Source organism: Euleptes europaea, chromosome 17, assembly GCF_029931775.1.
Source record: "Euleptes europaea isolate rEulEur1 chromosome 17, rEulEur1.hap1, whole genome shotgun sequence".
NCBI lineage: Eukaryota > Metazoa > Chordata > Lepidosauria > Squamata > Sphaerodactylidae > Euleptes > Euleptes europaea.
Window position 1 is genome coordinate 21,866,446 of NC_079328.1, and position 24,080 is coordinate 21,890,525.

Consider the following 24,080-nt stretch of genomic DNA (forward strand, 5'->3'; position numbering starts at 1 on the left):
CATGAGCCGATGTCGCAACGACCTTGCCGTGGACTTGGCCATTGCCGCAATCTTGCGAGCCTTGTCTGTCAGAAGGTAGGCAGTGTTGGTAGTGGAGTCTGTGAGTACTCCCAAATGTAGTTCGTCCAGGTAGGGATGCATTTGAATCCCTTCCTTCCTCAACATCGCCACGATAGCCACCATCACCTTGGAAAATATTTGCAAGGCAGCCACTCTGTCCAACATGTCCACCTTCATTAGGCATTATCGGATCAATACTATGGCTTCCGCTGAGGCGGCCTTCGGAAGACACATCCTGCAGCACGTGGTGGAAGATGATGAGGACTGAACTCCCCCCCACCGTTACATCATTGCTCTTGGACATCCCAAAGATCAAGATGCCCTTCCTTCAGAGCAGGAAAGGTACATTGTTTACTCACCGAGAAGGCCCTTTCCGCTCTGAAGTAGAAGGGCATCTTGCCCACCTGGGGATGGAAACATCATCTTCCAAGGTTGGACTTGCGCACACCAGATTGGCCCTTAGAATCCGGATGCCCTCTTTCAGCTGTCATAGTTAATTATTGACTGGTTCCAAATTTACAGTTCAGTTTACTGTGTTTTGTACTCATGTTGTGAGTACTCCTTGTTTTTTGTACTCCTTGTTGTTTTCCCTGTTTCTCGAGCTTGCTGCAGAATAACTGGAAGAGGCGGCACAGGACGTTGCTAGTTAAGTCCTGCCTCCCCTAGCAATGGGCGAGAAACACCCAAGATCAATATGTCCTTCTTTCAGAGCGGGAAATATAATGGTCATTTATGTATGGTTGATGTAGCCTCCTTTATGCCATTTCAGCCAGGATCAAATTTTTCTGAACATACGTTACCTCATTCCTTGTCGGCTCAACCCTGTTTCAACGCAAAATGAACCCGGCTTTTCCCATTCCTCTTCTGGCCCGATTTAAACCGTTTCTCCTGGCTCATTCCAGAATCACTGAGCGAGCGTACAACTTTCTCGGGTTGAGCTTCGCCCCACCCTTTTCAAAACCCCTCTTCAAGGCAGCATGAAGAAAGCCAAACAGGTGAAGCACAGAAGATTGGCTTCTCTCACAGCCAATCACGAAGCAGTGTGTAAAGAGGCAGGGATTCAAATGCTTCCTGCTACCTTGGAGCTCTTTCTGAGCAAAAGAAAGGCTTTTTTAAAACGAGGCTTGGATTTCTCCCCCCCTTTTCAGGTTGCTCCTTTTTTGTTTTTGTTTTGTTCTTAAAATGCTTTTTTATGCGGCCCTTGTGTCTGGGGGGGAAGGAAAGCTTCTCTCGCGAGATAAGCCAATTACAAAGCAGCATTTAAAGGGGTGGGACTTGATTTGAACTTGGTAGACTGCTTTTCTGTATTCATGCTTCCATTAGCACACAGTTTCGTCCGTGATCATTCCAGCCAATGCAAACAGTTTTCCCCAACCCGGGTTACTTTGATCCTGGCTGAAACAGGGAATAAAGGAGGCTCCAGCAACCATGCATAAATGACCAATGTATCCCAAGCTGATTTTATCATTTTTCCCAGTAAGTAATGGTCTCACTACACAGAGTGAATACATAAAATGTGTGCAACGCCTTGGCAGTCCTGGAGTCTTAGGTGGCTGCAGCTGTGTGCAGCAATGTACCTGTGAAGTTTGTTGCAAGTGGGACAAAATGACAATCGCATCAGTGTTTGCTGGCTTGCCCCTAATATTTTGGCGCCCTCTGTGTGCATCACACACACAAACACACAACATCAGGAATGTATCAGCTTCCTCATGCCAACATGACTCAATGCAGCTTCTGTCCGCTCTGCCAGGTCAACTTAGTACTTGTAACCCAAGGGTACTTTATATCTGCCTTAATAATTGAAGTAACATATTCTTCCAGCAAATGGAGCTGCTCAGTTTTTGTTGACAAGCAGCAGCTGTGCTAGTAACTAGGCATCCATAACAGGGCAACTCTCTGCCTCAAAACTTTCATTTTGGCATTCGATGCTTTTAGGCTGTGACATGGGCTAGCCATACTATACCTATAGTGGGTATATATGGGTATACCTAGGTGTAGCAAGACACACAGTTGGAAAGTTGAACTAACGAACAACACTCAAGAACTTCTTACTGAAGGCATCTCCACAATGATAGTGCCATCCAGTACCATGCAGTCACTTTTATGGTTGCATCTGCAGGTTATGCTGGAGCCTGAAGCTCCAAAATGTCACCACACATCATTTCACTGATTTGGAAAAGGATGGGGGAAGGTGTGGAAACACTTCCATCTTGGAACTTGGCATTGTATGTATAACTAGAAAATAAATAAAAAACCAGTTATTCTTTGGCTTTGCGACGCTGGCCTTCTACCTTGGAGGAAATTTCTTTCTGAAGAACAATAACAGCTTGTTCTTCTGGTTCTGTAACTGACTTGGATCACTCCATAGCACTCTCTTTAATTGAGACTTTATATTTTTCCTGGGTGCTTGTTTGACTGTACCCAATACATCAGAGCCCACCGTGCACAGCTGACATGCTGAAGGCTAAACACAGAGGACACAGATTACCTTTTACAAAGATCAGCCAAAAGATCACAAAATGATGTGCAAACAACTTGAGTTCTCCAGAACTCATCAACAGGCTATATGCCCAGTACAAAAAGGCTAAAGCCACAGCTGAACAAACACCCATGGAGTTAGCCAAACAAACAATTCCAGGTACTTTGTGAAGCTTTCTCCTTGACCTAACCCTATGGAAGTATACAAAGTGACCAATACTGAAATGGGGGTTCCTCAGCTTCCAGTTTTAGACACCCAGCTGTGAAATCCAGAGCAGCTTCTCCATTTTGTACTTTCATTCTGTTGTGTGTTTGGGTTGCAGGGCAGCTACTCTACAGTTTTGTTTGGGCATGCCCAGCTGTCACAGGATATGCCACCTTGCTTCACAATCAACATACTAATGACAGTTGTCAAAACAAGTCTTTCAAGCCAGTCTCCTAAGATTCTGAAAGGATCCAAACAAATACAAGCAAATACTAATTTATTAGAGATCCCTGGACCCAAGAGTGTCTGGCTGTCCTCGATCAGGGCCTTCTCAGCCTTGGCCCAGGCCTGGTGGAACTCTGTCTAGTGAGACCCGGGACCTGCAGGACCTAGCTGGGTTCTGCAGGGCCTGTAAGATGGAGATGTTCCACCAGACCTACAGTTGAGGGCAGCGATGGTGTTATCAAGATGCTGGCCTCCCTATCCTTCCCTTCTCCGCTCTTCTTTCCTCTCTCCCCCCCGCCCTTTTCCCCTGTTTGTCCTTGGTAAGTCTAACTGTGGTCCATTCCTCCCCCTGTGATTTGATGTTGTATTATCACCATAAGAACTGCCCTCCCTGTTGGGGTATTTATTTAGGTGCCATAGATTAGACTTGTTAATTTAAACATTCAGCGTTATGGTGGTTTTATATACTGTATTTTAGGTAAATGGATTTATGTATTATATTATGTTCTGTATTTTAATCGGTGTTGTTAGCCGCCCTGAGCCCAGCATTGTCGGGGAAGGGCAACACATAAATAAAAAATATTATTAACGGCTGTCCTCAACCAGGGCCAGGCCTTTTTTGGCTCTGGCCCCAGACTGGAGGAACTCTAGTGAGACCTGGGCCCTGTGGGACTTAATTCTGCAGGGCCTGTAAGACATAGCTGTTCCACCAGGCATATAGTTGAGGCAGCGATAGTTCCATCAATAAACTGGCCTCCCTTTCCCATCCCCTCTTCTTTTTTTTTTTACTGTCTTTTAGACCTTCACCTATGACTGTGATGGGCTTCCTCACCTCTGTGACTTAAATTATTATGGTAGTAGGTATAAATTGGACAGTCATTTTAAATTGTATTGTATTTATTATAAATGTGTATTTTAATCTTATGTTTTAATATATATTGTATGGAATCTCTTGTTTGAAGCCACCCTGAGCCCATCCTGGGATGGGAAAGGGTGGGGTACAAATTGAATAACATAAAATAAAAAAGTATGATAAAGAATTAGTTCTCACCGAGATCTTCAGGAATGTTCCACTGGATTCTTTTAGCCAAACCACACTGCAGTTGGCCCATGGTAAGCACTGCAAGCATTGTTAAATCTGGGTTCAGATGTTCTCAGTTGCCTTAACCATGGTCATGGAATGCAACACCCACCCAGTCTACACCAGATCCTCAGCAACCAAGCCTGATCAAGCAACTCAAGCCAGCCTCATACTATCCCCCTATTCTTTCCAAGTGATGAAAGCACATGGGCTGAGGGCATTGAGAAGAGCATAAAATGTTGACAGAAGAGGGTGGACAGACATCTGGTTGGAGACTATAGTATGAAATTCACTGCAGGCTCCCTGCAGGCCTCAACCAACACACTGCGATCTTAGCCACATCTTACCCACTGATAGCCAGTGTAGTGTAGTGGTTAGGGTGTTGGACTATGATCTGGGATACCCAGGTTCAAATCCCCACTTTGCCATGAAACTTATTAGTTGACTCTGGGCCAGTCACACACTGAGGGGCTGTTCCAAAGATAAAATAGAGGCGGGCAGAATCATGCATACTGCACTGAGGTCTTTGTTGTTGTTTTTTGAAAATTTTTATTGGTTTTTATAATATAAATTTTCCATATTAACAAACAACAATGAAAGTAATATGAAAATCTAAATCATAACTAATGTTGTTGTAATTACTTAAGTACTTAATAAAAATATAGGAAAATTTTTTGACTTCCCCATCACCTCCGTCCGCCTCTTAATAAAGTATTCTATCCCATCGTGATATGATCTGATCTTAATTATTATATCTCAGTTAAGTTTCATTTACAATAATCTGTTAATTAATTATACTTCTTTGTGTTAATAATATCATCTAGATCAGAGTAAAAGGTACTCTTCCATTTTCCCCAGTCCTAATTCATGTTCACAGTATTTCATCCAAGCCTCCCATTCCCCCATAAATCGTACATTGTCTTTTTGGTTTAAAGTAGCTGTAAGTTTTGCCATTTCCACCAGTTCAAACATTTTCATAATCCAGTCTTTTTTCCCAGGGGTATCTGTCCCTTTCCATTTTGCTGCATAAAGCAATCTTGCAGCTGTTGTCGCATAAATCAAAAAAGTCCTTTGTATTAACAGGTCATCAGGTATCATACTTAGTAGCATCATTTCTGGTATTTTGGGTATATTTTTTTGTACTAATAATCTTAGTTCATTATAAATCATGTCCCCAAAATCCTCAGCTTTATCACAAGTCCACCACATATGATAAAACGAACCAATTTCTTTATTGCATTTCCAACATTTAGGGGATGTCACTTTGTAAATCCTTGCGATCTTCTTTGCCCTCTATACATCATTTTGTAAATATTTTCTCGAATTGATTGTGCATTTATTCCTTTCAGGTCTTTCGACCATAGTCTTTCCCATTTATTTAAAGCGATATCGTGTCCCACAGTTTGAGCCCAGTTGATCATTGTTGGTTTAATTGTTTCCTGCTCACAATATATTGTTAAGAGAAGATTATACATTTTAGAAATCAGTTGGGTATTATTATCTAATAACATCCTGTGAAAAGGCGATTTGTCTTTAGAAAATCCATTTTTCATATCTTGTGCAAAGACTGATTTGATAATATTGAAGCCATTGTAAATAGTCTTTAAGTAACTGAAAGTTTTTTAGTAAGCATTTTTTCGCTTCCCAGATTGTTAACTCCTGATAAGTAACAAATTTATCCGGTCTAAGTGGGCGTAATGTCAACATTTCTTGGGGTGATATCCACATCGGTGTTGCTGGTTCAAGAATATGTTTATATCTCATCCAAATACGAATTAAGGAGGACCGGATTATATGATTACGAAATGATACTTGTGTCTTAATTTTGTTGTACCACAAATAGCCGTGCCATCCACTTATATTGTTAAAACCTTCAAGATCTAACAAGCGTGTATTTGATAGGTTAATCCAGTCCTTTAGCCATACTAAAGCGGCCGCTTCAGCATACAGTTGAAAATTTGGTAGTGCTAAGCCTCCTCTAACTTTAGAGTCCACCAAGTGTTTATAAGCAATCCTCGGTTTTTTCCCTTGCCAGATAAAATTTAATATGTCTTTCCTCCAAGTGTCAAAATACTTAACATGTGATATTATAGGCAAGTTTTGAAATAAGAAAAGTATCCTTGGCAAAATATTCATTTGGACTGTTGATATACGACCCAAGAGTGACAGCTTTTTATTTGACCAAATGATCATGTCAGTTTTTATCTTATCCCATAATTTAAAATAATTATTAGTTATCAGTTCTTTGTTCTTCGTAGAGATCCAAATTCCCAAATATTTGACCTTATTAGCTTTCTCCCAACCTGTATATGATATAAAGTCCTGCTGTTCCCTTTCTGTCAGATTCTTGAATATTGTCTTTGTTTCTTCTTGATTAACTTTAAATCCCGATATTCTTCCAAAGTCGTCCAAAGTCTCCATCAGTATCTTCATTGATTGTGTTGGATTTTCCAAAATTAACAGGAGGTCATCCGCGAAAGCCCTCAGTTTAAATTCATGTTTTTTTAATTTTTAATCCGCGAATGTCCTCCATAGCTCTTATCTTGCAACATAGTGATTCCAACACCAAAATAAATAGTAACGGAGACAAAGAACATCCTTGTCTGGTTCCTTTTTTAATTGAACAATTATCAGACATCGATTCATTCACCAAGATTTTTGCCTGTTGGGATGTATATACGGCCTATACTGCACTGAGGTCTTTGGAGGAAGACGACGACTAGGGTGTTGTTGTTTTTAAATACCACACTTCTCTCTAGCTTAAGGAGTCTCTAAGCAGGTTACACACTCCCTTCCTCTCTCCACAACAGGCACCTTGTGAGGCAGGTGGGGCTGAGAGGTTTCTGGGAGAACTGCGACTTGCCCAAGGTCTCCCAGCAGGCTTCATGTGGAGGAGCGGGGAATCAAACCTGGATCTCCAGATTAGAGTCCACCACTCTACTACTACACCATGCAGGGTCTCAAGAAGAGGACACAATGTACCAAACAAATACAAATGTGCACAATTCAGGGTTTAGACCCCACCTTATAGCACATCCTCATGTTCATTATGTTTCCGGCAGCATAAAACTCAGCACTGTTTCAATTATGGCTAGAATGCTTGTTTCAATCATGGCTAGAATGAGCACAAAATAGAAGAATTCACCTGACACCTTCCCACCTACCTTAGGAAAGTGCTTACTAAGTCCACATTAAAAATGTTTAGCATAGGTCAACGTGCAAGCAACATTCCATACTTTTAACCAGGAGCACATGATCTAATGCTTAAATGCCCCACGAATAAAGGAGATCACAGCAGTAAGCTACACAAGTACTTTTGAGATTTAAGAACAGAAAACTGAATTCATTCTCCAAAGAGAGACTGAACAAATGTGGGGAGAGAAACAGCAGTGAGACTAGCACAGCTGAGGAGCCAGTGAAAAGCTTGAGTAACCAGAATGCAAACAGGCAAGTTGAAATCCATTTTTGGATTCTGAACAGTGTTTTATTACACTAAATCAAAAAGCAGGGGAAATTCATACGGAGAAAAAAGGTCAGTGACCAATCACGAAGAGGAAAGGTAGAGACAACAAAGCCAATAAATCCAAGTATTTTGTCCCAGCTCCAGAAAGAACATGTTGGCTCATGGCTTGTTATTCTGGCAACAACTCTGGAGAACACAGCTGGGTTCTATACATAAGTATCTCCTGAGGCAGAGAGACCAGGTTGTCCCGGTACAGACTATGAAGCTCAGCTGCTGGCAGTGCTGGGAAAATCAAGGCAGCCTGAGGTTGGATGGCCACCACTACTAATGTGGCATTTTAACAAGTATATCCGATAAACCAACTGAGTTATTTTAGGTACATTATGGTCAAATATAGTCCTCTATCGGTGCTGTCAAGAAAAAAATCAAAGGATTCTGGGATTGTAAACTGGTCTGACAGCCGTAACAATCAATTGCACCTGGTCTCCACTCCATTGAGGGATAACAATACAGATGCCTTCAGGAGCTTAAGACTGATTTCTACTGTCTCCCAACAGTGCATGCCATTAGACTGGTAAAGCCAAGAGGCATAATAGAATGACAGCATCAGTTACGCCAGCCCTTATTTCATGTAGCGCTTACTCTTGCGGGTGGGGCAGGGCAATAGCCAGCATGATGTAACAGAGTATCAGAGTAGGATCCGGAATGCCCAGGTTCAAATCTCCTCTTTTCTTGGGCGCTTGCCTGGTGACTTAGGGACATGCACTGTTACTCAACCTAACCTACCTCACAAGATGTTGTGAAGATAAAGTGGAGGAGAGGACAACAATGCTGTAAGCCACTTGAGGGAGAAAAGTGAAGTATAAATACCTAAATAAACAAACTGATATGATAAAGGAGAAGGGGCAGAAGGAGGAAGAACACTAAAAGCATCTTCTAGTTTCTACAAAAACGTCCATGCTGCTGGTTCTAGAAAGGCTGACAGGGCATGAGAACTAAATTACCTAAAACAATTTACTTACAGTATATAATTTTCTAAAACAGTAAAAAATATTAAGTTAAATGCTTTAACTCTGTATCCTTTTAAGTTGTTTCCAATTTAATTCAGTGAATTTTAAGGTGATGGCAGCAAATTGGTACCCACTTTTATTTATGGAGTATCTAAACAATGAATAGCAATTTTTAAAATTTAAACCAATGATGGACATTTTTTTTCTTTGAGACTTTAACCATGGTTTAAAATCAAATCAACCCTGCACAGAAGTAGGAGGCGGTATGCATCCGCTCAGTTCCCATTAACAAAGTAGATTTGCAGAAGTTCTTTGTGCTGTTTCACATGACTTTCAGGAGAGAGTTCATGATGTGAGACATAGCAACCACAAGTATGTCGTTTATGATCCAGTTAATATATTCACACTACTACATTTAAGAACAATGATTTTATTTTTCAGCACTGATTCTTTTTGTTTCTCAAATAATATTACCCACCAGACACCTTCCCCATGTCCTGCAGTACATTGTCACTGAAAGGCCAAGAAGCTCAAATCTACACTTGAAAAAGTCAAGGTAGTCACTTCCAAGTCGGGTTGTGCAAAAAAAATTTTTTTTTTGGTAAATTTCAGGTTCGGGTTTATTGGGCCTGATTTTTTCTGCTAAATCCAGAATAAGCCAAATACCAATACCAGTAAATATCAGTATTTGGCTTATTTTCAGATTTACCGCAACATTCGGGCCCATTATAGTCTATAGGGATTTTTTCGAAGCTCTTGTGGGGGCATTTTTGGAGGTGGAGCCAGGGGGCAGGATTACGAAGAAAAAAGACAGTGCTCCTTTAAGCACAAGGGCCACAAATGGAGACTCCGCAGAAGGTGACTAGCCAAAACCCGAAAAGCCGAATATCTATTCGGCTTTTTCAGGAAGCGCCAGGTTTTGGCGTTCAGTAAACCCGAAACCCAAACTGAAACGGCTAATTTCGGGTTTATTTTCGGTTTGGGTTTATCAATATGCACAAGAGACACCTTCCCCAAGTCCTGCACAACAAAGACTAAGTACCTTCCTACTTAGAGCAATGTGCTGACAAGCCAGTGATGATCTAGAAGTCCACCAGGATGAACTCTTTAATACATACATCAGGAAAGGCAACTAAACTAGTAAGATAAATTAGACAAGAAGCCGCCTTACAGAATAAATTAACTGGACAAAAGCATTAACTCCCAAATTATACACTGGAAATTGTAATTCTAGAGACCAAGCTAAACAGGTAGGAAGCAGGAACACAAATAATATAAAATGAGATGCGGATACCCTTCTTCCACCGTTGCATTCTGTACTTACATGCTGTATTTCCTGCTGGCTGGCTCGGTAGTTTTTCTTGGTTAAATTGTCCACCAGGTAGCTGATTTGAGACAAGGCCAGCGAGAGCGAGTCAAGATTCATTGCTGGTTGGGGCGGAAGCAGGCGGCCGAGCCCGGCGCAAAATCACCATTATTCCCCTTTAGTCACCTCAGAGACAGGTTAATTTTTTCCAGTTGGCGTTATGTCTCAATTTTTGCAATGTCTTCAGCTCTTTTTTCCCAGTATTCTCACTCTGTTCTGAAACATGGCACCTGCAAGGTAACACAGCAGTTTTATGTTACATTTTTATAAGCCAATTGCAAGCAAGATTGCATCATGTGGGCAACTGACATTCTGAATTCACAGAGAGGGAGGAAAAGCAATGCTTTGCTCCTTCCTGTTTTGGCACATCCATTTCAAGACATGCTACTGACATTTGGAAGTATATTTTTGCAGCTCAGGGCTAACCATGCAGCCTTTCTATCTGGTTAACAAAATGGTAGAAAAGCAATAAATAAGTAGGGGTGTCATGGACTCAGGGTGAAAAAAATTGTTAACCTTTTAAAAAAAGGTTCAACTGTGAGTTTCCAGTTTAAAACTAATCTAGTTTAAAATGAACTCTAAATTTAATGCAAATATTGCTTAACCTAAATTTATGACCTCCACATGAAGGTATGGAAAACACTGCTGTTAACTGCGGGAAATACTTCTCAGTGAACATGTGGACAATACCTCATGCCCTTATATTATGCCATGATACTGGGGGCCATAAGAACCATCCACTGATCCACTCGGGGGGACCTTTCGTCCCATTTTATGCCTTCTATGTACCGGACACCTGGCTCAGTACACAAATGTCAAAGGATATGAGTGTATGTTTTATCTTTTACAGAACACTGACTTATCCAGGTAGTACTTCTATCCTTTGTGTCTGGTTGAGATTATATGGGGGGTGTTATATAACCCTAGCGAAGATCATAAGTTATACAAAAATAAAAAATCCATTTGTATCACAGATTAAATTTAGAGTGCACCTTCTATGTGTGTTCTCTATTCAATTTTTAAAAATCAATTTAAAAAAATTAATCGTTTAAATTGGATTTGACAAAATTATTGAGGAAAAACTGTTTTAAAAGATAGCTTTTAATTAAAAAACATTACAACTTAAAGATATCTCATCACAGAACAGGGACTATGAATTCTAATTCTATAGCATGAAACAATATATCCATAACATTTAACGAACATTTTGTGAACAAGTTACAACAGTTTGTGGATAGGAATCTAATCTTTTGGAGTTCTAGGGGCATTTTTATAGGTTACTTAGGTAATCTTTCTGTTTACCCAACAGAACTAAGTGTTCAGTCTATTAGATACTATAAGAGATGCTTAGTTTTGCAGTTCTCAGACTGTGGATTTGTGTCTCCAGAGATAACACGGTTAACCACAAAAATATTTTTCAATAATAGAGGTGAGAAACAAATAACATTCCTCACCCCTATACTGTCCCTCTGAAGATCTGTGTAGACAAAGTCAATTTCTTGCCTCTCTCCAAAATGTAACATTTCAAGGAAGCCCAGTAAACAGAAGGTTGGGGGAGGAACATAACAGGACAAGGAGAAGAAGGCTGGAGATAAATGCCAGGAGGGAGGGATAGGTAAGAGAAACAAAAGTGAAACTGTTGGGACAGTATATTTTAGAAGACTGGAGGTATGGCAGATCTCAAATCAGTGAAGACCTTTGTTGATTCAATACCTACTGTACCATTTATGGACATCTTGTTTGTAACAACAAATTATAATGCACTTTTATTTACTAAGCATCCAAGTAATAACAGAACTTCTAAATTTAAATTGCCTAGATTTACATCAATTGACTCTGCAGGTAGAAGAAGTGAGATAGATTGTTCTTTTCTTAATCTTTGAAGAGCCAGTAGCAGTTAGAATACAACACAGAATACTGAGCTGGATGGACCTATAGTCTGACTAGTAAGGGTTTATGCTAAACAGCCTTACAAGGCGGTATCTATGCTCCCTGGAAGGGCCATGGCTCAATGGTAGGGCATACTCTGCATGTAGAAGGTCACAGGTTCAACCCCCAACATCTCCAGTTGAAAGGATCACCTAGCAGGTGATGTAAAAGATCTGCACCGGATACCCTGGACAGCTATTGCCCATCATAGTAGACCAGGCCTTGACAAATTCTCTTTGGCTTTGGAACCAACACAAGCATTTAGGAACCAGACCTGTTTTTCAGCCTTCCGGGTTTTATATTTGCATAACCATATTATCTAACAACTGCTACTCAAAACCTAATCCTAAATTATTCTGTTTCTTGTAATTGCATTAAAGGTAAAACAAAGTGCTGTAACATATAAATAAATAAAAGGGTAATCCTTGTTGTCATCACCATAACAAAAAGCTAACAAAAAGCTAACCCTAACCTAATTTCTCCCCAATTTCATGGGAAAGAGTGGGTTAAAAATCTAATAAACTTTAAAAAGCTCTGTATACGTGAACATCGGAGCCAGTACAGAAAGCAGCTGGCTAGGAAATGAATCAATCCAACACTACTAAATGGTATAAAGTTAACACATAAGCAAGCAATGAAAAGAATTGCACACACATGCCTTTTACGTCACACAACAAAACATTCTGATATGAAATGCCAAATAAGCTTTTTACTTCTGAGGATCACCAAGAGATGCTACAATGAAGTAACTACTGAAAATTCCTAAGCACCATGACGACCTGGGATTTGTCAAGCCCTGGAGTAGACAATACTGACCATGACAGACCAATGGTCTAACACAAAAGGTTGCTTCATGTGTGTTTAAGAAATCACCACAGAAGTTTGAAAGATTGTGTTAACTAGATCACCGAAGCAAGTTGGCCAGGCCAAGCAGAAGTGTTGACATTTGCAGATCAGCTGCACATTATTAATTTCCCCGTGCCAAAATTATTTAACATAGTTTCAAATTTGCTGCTAAGAGGTACTGTTGTGTTGTGTATAAAGTACCATCAAGTCGCAGCCGATTTATGGCGACCTAGTAGGGTTTTCAAGGCAAGAGACAGTCAGAGCCTTCCTCTGCATAGCGACCCTGGCATTCCTTGGTGGTCTCCCATCCAAGTACTACCCAGGGCCAACCCTGCTTAGCTTCTGAGATCTGACAACATCAGGCTAGCCTGAGCCATACAGGTCAGGGTAGAGGTACTGTTAGGATAACATTAACACATGCAGCAAATACTTATGTAAACACTTGGTGGTTGGAGGCACCACATCCCATTTAGAAAATGTAAACCATTTAAAATCCAATGCCACAGCAGTGATAAAGTCACTTGCACATATTTACCAGCAGCATGTAAGTGACAACAAACAAGCATGAACAGCAACACCCTATCCTTCTGGGACATGCCACCATATTATGTCCCAACAACAAAATGCATACCACAAACACTAGATGATGATCTAATTGGCATGCTTCCTGTATGTTCCTGCTAATCATCCAGCTGTAAAAGAAATAATTAACAACTTGAACTTGCTAGAACAACTTGATGTACAGCTACACCTGGAACACTAGAACAAGCTGAAGTTGTGATTTGATTTCAGCCACTAGCAACTATCGAGAGCCAGTGTGGTGTAGTGGTTAAGAGTGGCGGACTCTAATCTGAAGAACCGGGTTGGTTTCCCCACTCCTCCACATGAGAATTGCTGGGTGACCTTGGGCCAGTCAAAGTTCTCTCAGCCCACACAGTTGGGCTATGGCTAACCACCTTTGAATGTCTCTTGCCTTGAAAACCCTTAAGGGGTTGCCATAAGTCAGCTGTGGCTTGATGGCACTTCACACACACATATGCACACACTACAGCTGTATAAGTCTATGTTATCCACGGTCAGCAACACATTTACACTAAGAGTGAAAATACAATGGTTTTAACACTACAGCAGTCACGGCGATTGGTATGTGCCTGTTTACCTATGAAAATGGTAGATCTCATTGCTTATTTATGTTCACACTGGTCTCACGGGCTTGCTCAGCAGCAAGCATTCTGGGGCACATCTCAACAAAGATGAGCTTCTGAAGCACACAACAATGATCATAGCAGCCTGCATGCACTCTGGCCACAACATATGTGAAATAGTTGGATTAATCAAAGCACAGCTTTGCCACAGCTACACCCATGCCACCACATTAAAGGAGTTCTCAGAAACCCTCAAACTACAATTAAAAATTCACTGGAGAAGCCATAGCAGTTAAATTGGTATAGAACCAATGTAAGCTTCATAAACTCAAATATCCCAAAATGCACCAAGGCTAATCTCAGCAGTGCAAAAGTTGCTTCCTACATACACTGCATTCAAACTCAAACTTAGCCAAAACAATGCACTTCTTCCAAAACAATCAATGTATATGATGTAGCTTGCAAATCAACTATTTATACAATTTTGCTTCTGTACAAGTGATCATCAGAACTAGCTCATCCCACATTCTGAAGAGAAGCCACCAATTAAATGCTCAGAAAACAAGCATTAGAACACTGCTACCAAGAACAGTCAGCCAACATGACATACTGGAGAATTACAACAAATAAGTTTAGCACCATCTAAACCTGAGCAAAAGGTAGCATTAATCAATCTATACAATGATGGATAGTTTGTGCTTGACTGAGGATAAGATTTTAATTACAGTTTCATCAGCAGAATCACACTTAGAATATTACACAAGAGTTAAATCACATATGGTACGCTAAACTAGTCTACAATTAAGGGTAATTTTTAAAGTCCTACTTAGGTATTCTGCCCTTCAAGGTCAGTTAATACTAGGGTTAGGTATTTGTTAAAAGGAGGTAGCCCAGAATCCAGATCCTAAGTTGGTGCAAGAATTTCAAGCAAACTGCTTCCTGTTTACAAGGTTGATCAGCACTCATTTCACCCTGAATTTTTACAATCCAAGTTACTCATCAGTTTGTAATTACAAATTAGAACAGCATCTTTCAAGTTACTTTTCTGCAAATTTATAAGGACTAGGGCTGACTTATGAATGACTTGCAAGTCATTATGAATGACTTGCAAGTTAAACACTTGATCTCCACACACACTTGTGGTCTGTTGAGATCAAACTGATTGGTTGCAGACACTAGATACCCACATTTTGAGGTCAATGCTGTATTTACTAGCCAACATTTATCTGTAAAGGCAGGCATCACTTATATTTTAGAATCACTTTTAGCATTTCTGGGAAAACATGGAATTGAACCTGTAGAAGGAAAAGGTTCTACTCATGACCAAGCTAACTAAATATGATCTTAGGGTAAAGGCCATTCATGTAGACATCGGGGCACAAAGCCACCTCCCCCATAGACACATGCATTCTTAGCACCTTCATTGTGGTACAAGAGGTGTCTCTATTGACTGCTCCGTGCCACATTTTCTTTTTTTTCTTTTTTTAGGCACATGCATGCTGTTACAGGAAAGTTCATACTGTTGCAATGCCAATAACTGCAAATTTAGACAATGTTTGCCACATGCTGCTGTAAGTACTGTAAGTGAGCCAGGATGGCATAGTGGTTAAGAGCGTCAGGCTAGTATCTGGAATACCCGGCGTCAAATCCCCACTCATGCCATAGCTCACTAGTTGACCTTGGGCCAGTCACACTCACAGCCTAACATACCTCACAAGGTTGCTGTAAGTAAGGATAAAATGGAGCAGAGGAAAATTATGTAAGCCACCTTGAGTCGCCATTGGGGAGAAAGGCAGGGTACAAGTGAAGTAAAAAACTAAATACCTACTGAAAATGTTTCTTAAACACCTCTATCTCAGAACAGCACACCAAATAGCACATTCACTACTGGCAAACAAAGCAGTCATTTTACGTACCTTTTGTTGGTATACGTACACACCTATCTTGTACATGTAAATGAGTGTTTAAGAACACGGATTTCCAATATGGCAGTCAATAGTAGAGAAACTGAATATGGCAGTCAAAGTCTACCTATATTACAGTGGGCACAATTTCAGCAGAACCATTTTTAGAAATGCTAATGGGGCATACAATAAAGCATTAATCTACAATGTCACTAATTACAGTAACTGTTTGCAACCTTGTATTAGACATTTCTCATGGGCCAGTCAAATGAATATTAGGTCTATAACTCTAGCCGCTTTGAGATACACTGGGAATGTGGTCAACACAAAGTTTTTCTTTACTTAACTTTAAGATGGAGCTTTAGTAGCTTATTTAACATTTTCTTAATTCAAAGAACATGCTTCCATACACTACAATTAAGCCAATTCATCACAAAAACATGGAAGGAAAAGCTATCTTAAAACGGCAATTTCCAAGAAGTGTCAGGTGACAGAAACAAGGAATAAAGAGTCTCTGAAATAGGCAACCAGGTGTTTAGTTTGCTTTCTTTAAAAAACAACCAAGCAAGAAACAGGAGAGAGAAACCAGTACAAAAGTAGCTGAAAACCTCATCTGCTACATTCCCACTTATTGGAGGTTTGCCCCCTCACATGCTAACAAAGATGCTTCCTTTTGACGTATCAAAACAGTAACCAACTTAACAGTGAAGACTGAGACTGACATTAATCTATTTGAGATAGATTTGGGAGATTCTGAACTACCCTGAAATACAAAAATAGATCAACGACTGCAAAGCTAAAATATTAACACTGGTCTGTAATCCACTTCCTTATCAGAGAATGAGAAAATAACTACCTTTTTTCTTAAAAGATCCAGTGGAAACCCAGGATATGAGAACTGTAAGCCTATAGTCCACCATCAACAACATTCTAGAAGGCATGGTTAAAACTAGAATTGTTCAGTGTATAGAACACTGCTCAGGAAGAAACAGCAAACCTTCTTTAAAATTATTTGAATATATCCAACAGGTACATATGAGAGTGATCAAGTGGATAGCAGACCTGGATTTTCAGAAACCTTCTGGCAAAGTCCTTTACTACAGATGTGATTAGATGGTGTGGCTTTTTTCTGAACTAATAAAGGGTTAAGCTGTAGAGACTAAGAATAAATTTCACAAGAGGAAAGCAAGCAAGTAGTTGGCTACCCCCAAGGACCAGACTAGAAAAGGTGCTATAATCTAGAATCCAGGGTAAACACATTTTCAAAAAACACCAAATTATTATTAATGTTCTAATCACAACCCAACTAAACAGTTCCAAATAATTTCTCTGAACTGGATAAATGAGTAGTGAAGATTCAATGTAAGTGAAAACTGGTGGTCACTTATGGGGGGAAATCTTAACTTCACACATGTTGATGAGGTCCAAACTGAAGGAGGGAGATTAACTATAGTTCAGCTTGCTGTGGCAGTGAAAGAAACCTGCTCCTTGTAAAGCATCATTAAGGGACTAAAAATATAACAGCATTTATAATATCATAATATTAACAGAGCTATAAGAATTTAGTTTCAAAAAGCTGCCCATCCTATCTCCAAAACCAAGAGCACAGCGGGTTTCTAAAATAATGAACACTGTAACCATGACTAGAGATGTTAAGTATTGATCTCTGCAGATGGGATGTTAAGAGTAAAGAATCACGGGTTGCTTAAAACCACCTAGTGAGAATGAAATCTCGGAGGTTGTACCTGCAAAGCAGGTTGTCTTGAATCAGGCCTCATAAAACATGCAACTAAGTTCCAGAGTCCATTCGCACAAGATGTGGCAACAACCAGGCCACTAGGGGCCAAGAGTATTAGAAAAGGGCGAAGCAAGTTACTCAAGAGTTAGTCCTGGAAGTAAAAGGAAGGTACTCTTTCTCCACTTCCTAGGTACTGGGATATATTATAGGGGCTCTTCGTTATTGCCTTGTGAGCTTCCGGCCAACTAGACGGACTGCTCTTCGGTCCGACTGAGCAAAATATCTCTATCAACTAACGGCTGAAAATAAAGAGGCAGAAGTGTCACTCCCCACCTCGACATTAAGACCTAATATGCAAAAAAAAAAAAAGGGGGGGGGAGAAGTTGGCAACAACCGTTTTTCAGTGCGAGAGAACACGCAGAGATGTTACACGCTTCTTTCAACGAGCCCAGATCCTCACAGTGAGTAAATAAAGGCCTCGTTTCCTAAACACACACAAAGCGGCCTGCACTGGAGACGATCGAAAAAGCAAAGAACTAGAACGGTTCAAAGCCCCCCTTTCTCCGCAAGACCCACTCTAACGACTCTCAACGACTTGGGCGGGAGCTTGCCGCCACCGAAGCGGCCTTCTTTGCAACGGGCGAAAGCGTTGCCCGGCCTACACCGCGCTCGCTCCAGGTACGAAACTCGAGCGGATGTGCTGGTCGGCCGGGCGGTCCGCGGAAAGCCCCTCGTAGGCCACGATCACCACAAACGGACGGACGGGCGGGCCGACCGACCCAAACCCGGCTGGGCTGGAGACCGTGAAGCGAAGCCGCCGCGGCCAGCACGTGCTCGGGAAGGGAGACCTAATATTCATTTGACTGCCCCCCCCCGCAAAACTCGCTTGCCCACCGCCTCAGCGCGGCGGGGAAACAAGCGTCAGGAGGAGGAGGAGGAGGAAGAGAAACCCGTCGCCACCAACGCCCAGCCTCGCGTCCGGATCGCCAAACGCCCCCGCCCCCGGTCTCCGTCCCTCCTCACCTCGGTCGGGCCAGGGGCGAGGGGGGTCTCGAGGCCGAAGCGGGCGCCTTCCGGAGTCTTCTCGCGCTTCTCTAGTTACCTCCTTGGCTGGTTCCAAAACAAAATGGCGACGAGGGTCGCGCGCTCACGTCGCGGCCTTTCTCTTCCCGTCTGCCCCCGCGGCGCACGCAGGGCGAGAAGGGCGGGGCCTTGACTCGCGGCCCCACCTGCGCGGGGAAAAAAAAACAACCACCAGCCAATCAGAGCCCGGCCTACGCTCGCGCTCGAAACCACTTCCTTCTTCAGATCCGCCTACTTTCTCCCTCCCCTTTTCCTCGCGCCTGGTGAGCGGCCTTTGCGCCTGCGTTGTCGGGGAAGGGGGCGGGTTTACCCAACCCATCGCTCGAAGGCGGGGCAGGGAGAACGGATGGGGATGTGCTTTCGGAGTTGCTGAGGTATTGGCAGGCAATGATTGGCTAATGGCCGTTCCCCGTTTCTCCGGTACTTCCCCGGTGTCGGCCAATCAGAATTCCCGAGCTTCCAAAACGGGCGTGTCAACGTCAACCAATGATAGCAGTTCGCGGTTATAGTCGCCTGACGTCTTGGAGAGCGATGCCGATCTTCTCCAAGTGGTGCGATCTGCGTCTTCAAGATCTCAAGTTTAGGTGAGGCGGTTGCATGGCGAGGGAGCTTTTCTCCCTCTCTCAGGACTAGAACGCGGGGTCATTTGCTGGAAGGTGAAAGATTCAAAACAGATAAAAAGTATTTCTTCACACAGCGCATAGCTAAATTGTGGAACTCCAGGATGTGAACATAAGAGGGGCCCTGCTGGATGAGACCAAGGCCCATCAAGTCCAGCAGTCTGTTCACACAGTGGCCAACCAGGTGCCTCTAGGAAGCCCACAAAACAAGACGACTGCAGCAGCACCATCCTGCCTGTGTTCCACCGCACCCAAAATAATAGGCATACTCCTCTGATACTAGAGAGAAGAAGGTAACCTAAATTTTAATTAAAGTTATCTAAGTGTTATAACTGTACCATTTAACTATTTATATATGTCTGGAGTTATATCAGCTTGTTGCTGGTCTTTGACCATAAATAAACTTGTTGTTGTTGATACTAGAGAGAATAGGTGTGCAGCATGACTAGTATCCATTTTAACTAATAGCCATGAATACCCCTTTCCTCCATGAATATGTCCACTCCCCTTTTAAAGCCTTCCAAGTTGGCAGCCATCACCACATCCTGGGGCAGGGAGTTCCACAATTTAACTATGCGTTGTGTGAAAAAATACTTCCTTTTATCTGCACCTCTTTGGCGGTACTCCAATTTTCTTAAAGGCAATCAAATGGTACCAGCTGTGATTCTCATTTTCAATGCCAAAGTTTTTTCCCAGCTCCTGTATGGTATACCAATCTGGATACAAGCGTTTAGTAAAGAAGTTGAGCAAATTCAAGCTACCTTCCTTCGCAAGATCTTTGGCGCACCCAAATGCATAAGCTACCTAACCTTATGCGCTGAAACTGGCCAGCATTTAGTGGAAACTAAAGCATGGTTAGCTACCATTAAGGTATGGCTAAAAGTCCACTTCAGTGCAAACTCCAACTCATATCTAACGTATATGCTGGAGGACAGCAAGCAATCTAGTTGGTCTAGACTCTAGAGCAATCCAAGGAAAAATCCGCAGTTTGGGCATCGCTTTAGAAGACCTTGAATCAAGCGATGAACTCTATATCTTTCAAACCATCCAACTTCGACTATATGATCATGAAAGACAGCTCCTTTCTCCATACACCCCGAGAATCTGTTCTCCCAGCGCTTTGGGGATTACTACAAGATACAGATCTTGTGCTAATTACCTTTACAATCTAGCACTTCCATCCCAGCGAAGAGCTTTTATGCTGCCCAGATTACATGCCTTCCCATCAGCAGTGACTCACGGCAGGTTTCTTCACACTCCACACAATGCCCAATTATGCGCCTGTGACGCTGGAGTCCCCGACTCGGTGGATCATATCCTATTGGACTGCTCATTCCACAGTGGATCTCGCCATTTAATGTTTAGCCACCTGCCAGATTCTCGAAGTACAAGACCAAGAAGTGATCTAATTCGCTTCCTCCTAGCAGATCAGGACAGGAATCTCACTGCTTCAGTAGCCTCCTTTTTGGCTACAGCCCTCACTGAGAGAATCTCCAAAGATCATTCGATTCAAGAGAGCTCACACACACCACAAACTTTTAACTCCAATTGATAAACTATCTTTTTTTAATGAATAATAATGATGATTTTATCCTATTTTATGCTGGCTCTACGGCGTGTTTTACTATTTCAAGATGCCAATAAAAGGTATTGTATTGTATTGACAATTCTATCTTTAATAATGCTTTTCATCAATTTACCCGGAACGTTAAGCTAACTGGCCTGTAATTTCCTGGGTCCCCCCTGGAACCTTTTTTATAAATGGGTGTTACACTGGCCATTCTCCAGTCCTCTGGTACAGAGGCTGATCGAAGGGACATATTACATATCTTTGTTAGAAGTTCAGCAATTTCCCATTTGAGTTCTTGAAGAACTCTAGGATGAATACCGTCTGGTCCCTGTGACTTGTTAGTTTGCAGTTTGTCTAGACGTTCTAGGACTTCCTGCCTTGTTACCACTATTTGCCTTAGTTCCTCATTCTCCCCTCTCCAAAATCTCTGCTCAGGAGAAGGAATCTGCCCTGTATCTTCAACAGTGAAGACAGATGAGAAGAATTCATTTAGTTTTTCAGCAATCGTTTTATCCTCCCTTACAGTTCCTTTACTCCCATTGTCATCCAATGGTCCAACCGCTTCTCTAGCTGGTTTCCTACTCCTAATATACTTTTAAAAATTCTTATCATTTGTTTTGATGTGTTTAGCAATATGCCCCTCAAAATCTTTTTTTGCATCTCTAATTATCTGCTTGCATTTCCTTTGTGCAAGTTTGTGTTTGCTCGAGTTCGCCTCGTTTGGGCAAACCTTCCAGTCGCTGAAGGAAGACTTTTTTTCTCTAATTGCTTCCTTCACCTTACCCGTTAGCCATGGTGGTGACCTCTTGGACTTATTACTACCTTTCCTGTCCTGCAGTATATAATCTAGCTGAGCCTCTAGTAATGTGGACTTGAGTAACTCCCAAGACTTTTCCAGAGATTTAACCCTCCTAACTGTTCCTTTCAACTTCCTCTTTACCAGTTTTCTCATTTTAGAGAAGTTCCCTCTTTTAAAGTCAAAGGTATTTGTGTGAGATTTCCCAGTCACTTTCCCACTTACATATAAATTAAACTTGATGCCATTGTGATCACTATTGCCAACTGGCTCAACTACATCCACATCCCGCACCAAGTCAGGATCGCCTCCCCTCTGGTTGGGTCTATCACCAACTGTTCAAGGGCACAGTCATTTAGGATGTCTAAAAATTTTATCTCTTTGGCTTGACTGGAGCATACATTTATCCAATCGGTATGAGGGAAGTTAAAGTCTCCCATTATTACTACTTCATTACCTTTACATGCTTCCCTAATTTCATTCTCCATCTCAAGATCACCCTGAGCCATTTGGTCAGGGGGCCGATAGAACGTCCCCAGTACTAAATCTCCTTTGGGGCCCGAAATCGTCACCCATAAGGATTCTGTGGACGAGTCTGCCCTTTTTATGGTCTTTAGCTCATTAGACACTATGCCTTCCTTGATATATATAGCAACACCCCGTCCAATACGCCCTTCCCTGTCATTTCTATACAGTTTGTAACCAGGGATGACCGTATCCCACTGGTTCTCTCCCCTCCACCAGGTTTCTGTAATGCTCACTATATCTATGTTTTCTCTTAAAACCATGCACTCTAACTCCCCCATTTTTGCTTGGAGGCTTCTATTATTAGCATAGAAACATCTCCACACTGTTCCTCTCTTTCAACTTGCCTGGCAAGTTCTTTTGGGCATCTTTAAGTGGCTATCCAGCATTTTCCCCCCATCCCCTTTCATGTCTAAGTAATTCCCATGTGGGCAATCTGAAGCAATTTTCCCTTTGTCCATGTGCACTGAGTTTGCCCAAACCAGATGCTTCTCAGCTCCTGTCGGCTTTCCCCCCAGGTTCAGTTTAAAAGCTGCTCTGCCACCTTTTTTATATTACGCTCCAGCAGTCTGGTTCCATCCTGGTTCAAGTGGAGCCCATCCCTTTTGTATAGGCCCAGCTTGTCCCAAAACGTTGCCCAGTTCCTTACAAATCTAAAGCCCTCTTCCCTGCACCACCGTCTCATCCACACATTGAGACTACCAACTGTGCCTGCCTAGCTGGTCCTTCACGTGGAACAGGTAGCATTTCTGAGAAAGCTACCTTAGAGGTCCTGGCTTTTAGTCTCCTGCCTAGCAACCTAAATTTGGATTCCAAGACCTCCGGACTACATTTCCCCACGTCGTTGGTGCCAACATGCACCACAACCACTGACTCCTCCCCAGTAGGGCTGTCAAAAAAAAAAAAAATTCGGTACAGTCGGATTCGGCAAAATTCGGCCCGTTTTTATTCGGCCCGTGCCGAAGTCCGAACTCCCCCGCTTCAGATCCCCGGAAATTCGGGGGGATCCGAGTTCGGGGGGAAATTCGGCCCCCGCGCGCCTTCAGAGGGATTCCCTGAAGGCACGCGGGGGCCCTTTAAACTGATCTGAGCCTCCCAGCTGGGAGGCGCAGGTCAGTTTAAAGGGCAGCCAGCACCTTTCAGCGGGCTCCCCTGGAGAGGCGCGGGCTGCCCTTTAAACTGATCTGTGCCTCCCGGCCGGGAGGCACAAATCAGTTTAAAGGGCACCCCGCGCCTCTTCAGCCGGCTCCCCTGAAGGGGGGCGGGCTGCCCTTTAAACTGATCTGTGCCTCCCGGCCGGGAGGCGCAGATCAGTTTAAAGGGCACCCCGCGCCTCTTCAGCCGGCTCCCCTGAAGGGGGGCGGGCTGCCCTTTAAACTGATCTGTGCCTCCCAGCCGGGAGGCACAGATCAGTTTAAAGGGCACCCCGCGCCTCTTCAGCCGGCTCCCCTGAAGGGGGGCGGGCTACCCTTTAAACTGATGTGTGCCTCTCGGCCGGGAGGCACAGATCAGTTTAAAGGGCACCCCGCGCCTGCTTACTGACGGCCGAATTTGCCGGATTTATTCGCGAACTCCCGAACTCGCTGAATTCGGCCCCCCCGGTTGCCCGCCAGTTTTGAGTTCGGATCCGTCCGAACAGAAAAGCGCCGAATCGAGGAGAATTCGGTTGATTTTCTGTTCGGACCGAACCGAATTGACAGCCCTACTCCCCAGCACTATCTACCAGACTACCTATATGACAGGTAATGTCCGCAACCTTCGCACCAGGCAGGCAAGTCACCATGCGGTCCCTACACCTGCCAGAAACCCAGCTATCTACATTCCTAAGGATTGAATCCCCCACTACAAGAAGCCCCCCTGAGGCATATCCTCGGTACGAGAGGATATCTGTTCATCCACCAAGGAAGAGGTCCCTTCTAAGGTACCACATCCCCTTACCTCAGTGAGATGGCCTCCTTTCCCAAGGGCTCCATCATCTGTGACTGGCAGGTTGCCGTCACCTTGGGACTGGGATGTGACTATTTCATCCCTGGAGT

General features: G+C 42.8%; 1 protein-coding gene across 8 annotated transcripts in view; it reads right to left on the reverse strand.

Annotated features, from left to right (window-relative positions):
• CNOT1 (CCR4-NOT transcription complex subunit 1) overlaps positions 1-18,662 on the reverse strand; it is a 106,641-nt gene extending 87,979 nt beyond the window's left edge. For all 8 annotated transcript variants that reach the window (XM_056862947.1, XM_056862946.1, XM_056862944.1 and 5 more), the window contains exons 1-2: positions 18,553-18,662; positions 9,847-10,118 (exon numbers count right to left, since the gene is read on the reverse strand). In XM_056862947.1, the coding sequence (XP_056718925.1) occupies positions 9,847-9,948 (102 nt within the window). In that variant the 5' untranslated portion in view covers positions 9,949-10,118; positions 18,553-18,662. The remainder of the gene's footprint in view (positions 1-9,846; positions 10,119-18,552) is intronic.
• Between the last annotated feature and the right edge of the window lie 5,418 nt (positions 18,663-24,080).